We start from the raw sequence: 7,647 nt of genomic DNA, 5'->3' as shown, positions 1-7,647 counted from the left end.
CATGGAACTATTGGAGCAAGTCCAGAGTAGAGTCACGAAATTGGTCAGAGGTCTGGAGCATCTCCCCTATGAAGACAGGCTGAGGAAGTTGGGGCTATTCAGTCTGGAGACGAGAAGACTGCGTGGAGACCTGAGAGCAGCTTTTCAATATCTGAAAGGCCTACAAGGGAGCCAGAGATGGACTCTTTGTTAGGAACTGCACTGATAGGACAAGGAGTAATGGATTCAAATTGAAAGAGGGTAAGTTTAGGCTAGAATTAGAAAAAAGTTTTTTACTATAAGGGTGGTGAGACATTGGAACAGGTTGCCCAGTGACGTGGTGGCTGCCTTGACCCTGGCAGTGTTCAAGGCCAGGCTGGATGAGGCCTTGAGCAAGCTGATCTAGTGGGGATGCGCCCCTGCCCATGGCAGGGAGGGTTGGGACCAGATGATCTCTAAGGTCCATTCCAATGCTTAAATTCTATGATTCTATGAAGACAAGGAAAAGGGAGTTGGAGAATCAAGTGAAAGGACATCAGACACCAGACTTCATTAGTTCATAAAATAAAATTTTAAAATTAATAATCAAAAATGGCACATATAATTAAGTTTTCACCTCACCGTGCCTGGGCAATTCTGCTTCACTATTCAGTTAATGGTCTCTCTGCAGTCATGCCGCATTGTTAAGACATTTCTCACAAGCAAACTGCCATGCTGAAAAATAAAAAAGATTTCTCAGCAATACAATGAAATTTTTATTACATCAGAATAGTACTTGCCCTCCACACAATTTAAGTGACCAGAAATACTCTGTTATTTCTTATTATTCTGATGATGACACAGGATAGCCTACAGAATCAATCCATACATATATTGTGAATAAAGTTATATTAATAATGTTAATGCTGAATAATATATCATGATGTAATAGCAATACACATTTGTAGCCTCTAATAATCATACAGGCTAACATACCTTGCAGGCTGATTTGTATCCAGCATCAACCCTGTAAAAAAGAGGTCTGTAGCACACATACAGTAGACAGAAATCTCAAGTTAAATTTTAGGTTTTTTAGCTTTTCATTAAATGGATTTTAAATGAATTTGATCTGTTCTACATTCTGTAGCCAGTCTCAAGTCCAAGTCCTAGATATGAGGAGCTGAGACACTTTGCAATACAGCTAACGATTCTGTCTGTGGATGGCATGGTGATACAAAATTGCATGGCTACTTCAGGTTGCCTTCTACACAGCACAAGCTCCTAAACTCAGAATACCAAGTTTCCAGGCACTTAGTGTCATATCTCCTTTTAAAAAAGGTCTGATGGCAAAGGCTCCTGATCCAAGTTGTTGGCATCATTCTAACAGATAAATTAATTTTTTTTCTTCCTAAGTCTTACCATTGGAAGACAGCAAGATCAGATCATCCAAGCCTAAACAGTAATATTATCTCAGGTAATCCGAAGGCTGCTTCATGATGAAAACAGGTCTGATTCCCATGCTAATAGCCATGCTCTCCTGGCCATCCCTACGTGCCAGCACTAGCCCTATTCTGATTAGTCAGTTCAAGGTAAAAATACAGACAAAAAATTGTCATCACCACCATCATCCATCATCATCATCCGTGCCCAGAGAAAGGGAAGAGCATTGGCTTTCCAGTCACCTTAGTTTTCCAAGCTGAAATAGTCCTAAGGCCAAACAAGAGAGAAAAAGTACCAGCTCTTTGGGTAGGAGCTAACCTTTAGATCAATTTGGCTGTGTGTGGTAAAACTACACCTTCAGCTTAGCATCATCTGTGCCCTATTAGAGGCTTGCTCCCAGGAGTAATTTGACTGACAAAGATTTCTAAAAACACATTCATCATGAATCATTTCCTCTGCAGTTGGTGGGAAGCAACTCAGTGGACCTTTCCCTATCACGTTTATTGGATTCCGTGATTCATAGCTTTTCAAATCACAGAGAAGAAATAGAGTGCTGTAGGCACTCTTGCCAGAAAGAAAAAAACCTACTCACCAGGAAAACCAAGCAAATCTAGTATGGCATTTTGATTTTTTTTATTTTGCCACACAAAACTTCAATTTTAACTAGACCAGCACTAACAAGTGCAAGCGAGAAAACATTAGGAACTTTGTATGACCTGTCACTAGGGTGGTGCTTTCATGACTGCTATTTTACTAGCTGTCAAGATGACCTTTTTGCCGACGGATGAACAGTAACACTAGTCTGTTTATTACAATTGATTGCAAGCAGATGAAAACACTAGAGCCACAAAAATCCAACAATGCAGCCAGATGGAAATTCCATTGGAAAGTTAAACAGTCCCTCACCCAGGAAAATACTAAGAAATGGAGTTTATTGAGAGGACATACTGCTTTTCAGGCACAGGTCACAATAGAGAAGTGTATTGACCAGCTGCCCTTTAAACATGACCAGTCCTTTTTATCCTTCTATTTTCACATGTTTTTTCCTTCCCAAATCACATCACTTCCCCTGCCTTTGGCTTCTCTCCTAAACACTCCATAATAGATCTGGTATAATCCTGAAATGCTCTTCCTCTGCATCCCATAATGCATACCCCAGCTTCAGGCAGCAAACACCAGGAAATCTATGGGGTGTTCTAGCAGTGACTCATCTCAATGCATTTGTCTCTGAGGCCACTGGGGTGAGGCTCCCCCAGGACAATGCCGGAAGGCACTCTTCTAGAGTCCTTAATTTTGGTTTCTGATTGCCACTGTGTCCCCATGCTCCTTCAGGTTTGTGGAGCTAAGCTAATGACTCTTGTGATGGGGCTGGGAGCAGCCAGGAAAAGTGTTACACAGGCTCTTTCATGCTTCCCTGCACTACTTTGCAGCAAGGAGGCAAGTTTCTTATCATATAAACTAACATTGTCTATCATCATTATGTCTTAAGCAAGAAAAGAGGGCAATGCTGAGAGAAACAAAGGCCACACAGAATTTAACGTAGCCTCTCTCTCAGAATCTAGGACTATCTGAAAACAAAAATGATTTGCATTTATTAGGCCTCAGCCATTTTTTTTCCTTATTTCTTTTCCAGAATTTATCACAGTGCTTCCACTAGTCAACCTTGACAAAGAGTTTGGGTAAAGCTGGGTAACGCTCCCAAAGCATGCAGTAACTAGGAATATCTACCTTGTAAAGATGTAGTTAAAAAACAGGAAAACTAAAACACTTTGAACCTAGACAACACTTAGGTGAATTCAGATCTGGGATCTCAGTTCCATTCAGTTGACTCCTAGTCCTTTGTACTAGACCTTAGATTCACACTTAGATTTAGCAATCCTTAAAGATTCGTACACGAAGAAGAGCAAATCCCACTGCTAAATGCCTTGTTTTTCTTACCTTCATGTTCATCCCAGCCTTCCTTTTCAACCACATGTGACTTCTCATTTTGTGATTACAGGAACCAGTTAAAAAGGTTGGCACCACACTAGAGGAAGCCTCCCTCCACAGTGACAGTGAGTTCATATAGAATAACCCCAGGGTCTGGTGTGCCCTTGCTGGCTGCTGAAAACATGCTGGCCAGGACAGGGTGACATGGAGGAGGTGTTCTCCTGCCTTCACTGACAGAGGGTCAGAGCGGGGTGTGATTAACAACTTGGATCCAACATGGGGTCAGAATCAGGAAATAAATAAATATCTAGGCTTTAGAGTTGTTACACACAAAACCATGTGACAGGACAGAGTGCCTCTCCTCTCTTTGGCGACAAGGAGTCGTAGCAGAGTGTAATAAATGATTTGTATTGGCAGTCTGGACCTAAGGATAAAGGAATTAGGTAACTGGGTATTGGCAAATGAAATGCTAGGGCTTGGACAACAGGCCCAAGACGGAGTTGACCTACAGATGAATTCTGTACTTTTTGTGACAAATGCTCTTTTGCGTTAGTTAACTGAACTACTGAAAGCAGACACATAGTAACATAGATGCAGTTGGTTTAATGCTAAAATAGATGACTAAACCACTGATAACTTTAGCACAGGCTACATATCTGTATGCAAAGGATTTCCAAGGCCATGCCCTGTCTGCAAGACACCTTAAGAAACTCCACCACCCGTGTCCTGGGCTCTGGCCAAGCCCTGGCCTCAGCTGGTCAGAGAGGAGTATTATCTGTACCAACTACAAAAAACATACAAGTTATTTTTTGCTTGCTCATTTGGCCTATGAGAGCTGGACTCTCTTGCAGCGACCTTGGGCGCCTCACCTACGAGGGGACGCACTGTGTAGGACTTCCCGATTGCCAGGAAAGTCTCTCCAAATCCTTGCTGCAACCAGAGGCTCCCCAGCGACTGTGGATCTGGAGGATCATAAAGTTTTAGGGCAATTGGTGATGTATCTGTCTTAATCACTATTCTTTCTTGCATGTAGTAATGATTAGGTGCATTACCTTGCTTATTGTATTTGTTGTTTGTGCTGCTTAAATTAGGGCTTAGTAAACTCACTGTATGTGTAAATATATTATTCATTTTTACATTATCTTAAACACCAGTAGTAAAATAAGCCTATTCTATTCATTGATGTCTGTGTCATTTCTGTTGCCCCATCAATTGGCAGAACAGCAAACCAGTCCACAATTCCACCCTGCAGCCCTCTGGGCTGCATTTTGAAAAACTGAAATAAATTGAGGAAGATCCAATGATTAAATACTAAATGAATAAACATCGTCATCAATATCAGCCACCTTATAAATTGGAGAATGGGGAAAACGGGTTGTTGCAGTTTAATATTTTCTTGGAGTTGGGGTTGTTTGGTCACTGACTTAGTAAATTGGATCAGGTTTGGTTTATGTTGATGCTTTTATGACACTGTATAAAGATCCAGGTATTAAGAAAAAGGATAAATGGATAAATGGATAAAGAAACTACAGGAACTGAGGATTTTGGTCCTCTTGCGGGCTGGACTCGGGGACATAATTAACCAGAGATACAGGCATTTTCAAAAGAAGTAATGGGTGCGGGGGTCTGCCAGTTTTTGTACACGTCCCTTCAACTACTTCAGATTTGTTGAATTGTAAATGATCTGTTGGTTTTTACTGAGAGAATCTTGAAACAAATGTAACAGCTTTTGGAAACTGTCAGGCTGACAGATAACCCTAACTGGGGGGTTATGTAGCCTATACTGAATACCCTTTTTTCTGTGGAAGAAAAGAGAGTAGCATTAAAAAGCTGAAAGAAGAGCAGAAGAGGAATAGACAGGGGGGTTGGGGTCTGAAAGCCTTGTCTTGGTTTGCTCTGCATGTGTGTATGGCTTTTGCTTTCCCTATTAAACTGTTTTCTAGCTTTCACCTTTCTAATGCTCTGCCCGAACCTGCTGGTGGGGGAGTGAGTGAGTGGCTGCGTGGGGCTTGGCTGCTGGCTGAGGTTAAACCATGACAATGCCAGAATGTCCCCTTCCATTTTTGGGATGAGATTTATTGTACACATTAAATGCTCAATTCAGAAAGCTCTATGTATCTCACAAGAAAATGAATGGAAGGCCTGAACCTGTTTACTAATGACCCAGACCTCAGAGGAACCCATGAATGACACCCTGGATACAGTCCAGTAAAGAAGCCTTGTTCTCAGAAGTATAGGCTCTACAGGATTCAAGGGGAATAAACCAAGTAATTGTGAACAAACACTTATTTCACTGGTTTGGACTTTAAAGATGCTTTCTTTTGCATTTCAGAGAGTCAGACTTTCTCTTGTACAATGGGTGAGATAACCTGCTTCAGGACAACAGGAGGAGGCTTCAGAACAAGAGTTTTCTTACTCTGAAACGTAAAGAATTTCTCTTCTGTATATAAAAGCATACTTTCCTTTATGACACTAAAAATTTAGATGAAGTAGAACCAAGCTCTCTGAGCAGTGAACTGTCAGAGGTCTTGAAGAAAATGTATCTATCTCAAGAGTTGTATACACTTATTTTTGCCAACATAGTGATAGCAACATACGGCCTTAGTGAGTCAATGCTTGTGTCCACAACAGGGTTATTTTGCTAATAAAATTTACGCCACTCCCCTAACAAAACAATTTATCATACCAAAAAAGACATCTGATCTTAAATCAATAAAAGGACATCTTGCTTCGATCACATATCTGTTAGCTAGGGATTTGATTCCTTTCCACTGTCTTTTCCAACTTAAGCATAAAGGCCAGCATAAAGCAAGACTGCCTGTCTTCATGAGAAGACTAAACACCTTCACCAGACTCAAACCTGCTGATCTGTCCAGGTCCTCTGACTCACAGGAGTGACTGACTTATTCTTTTTTCAATTTAATACAGACAAAGCAGAAAGGAGCAAACAATTGCAACTCTGTGAAACGGAAATAAACAGTAAACCTTGGCAGGACCACAGTTGACAGAAAACGCCATTCCTACAAAATGAGTAATACCCACCATGTCATACAGAGGAAATAAATTCAGAGATGTAAAAGAGAAGCATGACAAGACAACCCATATACTGCAAGCTTACAGATCTGCAAAAGCAAAAGGAAAATAGTGCTGACTCCTCCATCAGCATGACCATCTTGGTTCAGGGAAGTTTCTTGCAAGTTTGCATTATGTTGGCTTTGTACATGAAAATCTCACATTCAGTTTGTCTCTTCCAAGGAATCAATGTGAACTACCACAACATGAACCTGATGAGGACAACAGGTGGCTATTTTCCTCAGCAATGTCTCAGCAAAACAACTGATTTCAGATTCCCCATGGAGATTACCAAGGTCACACAGAAGAACATGACAATGATCATCTATGAGTTCCTCCAACAGATCTTCCAACTATTCAGCAAAAATTTTCCGGCTGATGCTTACAATACAAGCAAGATGGAGACATTTCAAAATGGAATTAATTATCAAATAGAAGAATTGGAGACATGTTTGTTAGAAGAACAATCAAAAGCAAGGAATAGCTTTGAAACATGGATCCTACAAAGTGCTACATACAGCATAAAAAAGTACTTTCAAAGAATCAACAAATTTCTAAAAGATAAGCAATACAGCCACTGTTCCTGGGAAGTAGTTCAAATGGAATTGAGAACATGTCATATAATTTTTGACAGTCTCATAAATAAAAAAAGCGCATGAAGAGGTAAAACTGTCTATGTTTTGTTTCATTTTAGGAATATAATAATGTTCACATTTTAATAATATTCAAATTGATAACTGAGGCTTGTTTTCAAAAAATATTCAGTGCTCTAAGTCAAACATGTAAAGCACTTATGTGAAGGAGCATTTGGTATCACCACTCCTATAGAAGATAAAGTGTTTAAAAATACAAGTGGATATTGCTCCTGTAATTCTCCCTTTGCACTATAAATAAAGGTTTTGTGATCTTCCCACAGAATATGACAATTGTTTTACAACCTGAAAAATTTGCATGTGAACACTGCATATACGTTAATTTTTTATTATTTGCTAATTCAGAAAAAAGTGCAAGATGTAGATGTGCATTAGGAAGACAGACCACAGACCTTCCTGCACTCTTGTATGCTAGAAAGATCTTAAATTACAAAATATATGAGATTTTAACCTTACCACAACCTCTTTAAACTGAAAAATAATGACAGGTAGATCTTCCGAATGAGAAAAGTCAATTCCCAGCTTTGATCCTTATTTTGCAAGTACACCTATCTCTACATCCTATCAAGTGCATATATATATTTTTATATACATA

General features: G+C 39.9%; 1 protein-coding gene across 1 annotated transcript; it reads left to right on the top strand.

Annotated features, from left to right (window-relative positions):
- Positions 1-6,491: 6,491 nt before the first annotated feature.
- Positions 6,492-7,058, top strand: LOC103802429 (interferon omega-1-like). Its single transcript, XM_009074900.1, has one exon. The coding sequence runs from the start codon at positions 6,492-6,494 to the stop codon at positions 7,056-7,058; it is 567 nt and encodes a 188-aa protein (XP_009073148.1).
- Positions 7,059-7,647: the final 589 nt, after the last annotated feature.

Source organism: Acanthisitta chloris, unplaced genomic scaffold, assembly GCF_000695815.1.
Source record: "Acanthisitta chloris isolate BGI_N310 unplaced genomic scaffold, ASM69581v1 scaffold16385, whole genome shotgun sequence".
Classification (NCBI taxonomy): Eukaryota; Metazoa; Chordata; class Aves; order Passeriformes; family Acanthisittidae; genus Acanthisitta; species Acanthisitta chloris.
Note: the sequence above shows the minus strand (reverse complement) of the source record. Positions and strands in the feature narration are given on the sequence as shown.

Bases quoted from the DNA above. Each gene is read 5' to 3' on its own strand.
- LOC103802429 (XM_009074900.1), top strand. From the start codon at position 6,492: ATGACCATCTTGGTTCAGGGAAGTTTCTTGCAAGTTTGCATTATGTTG.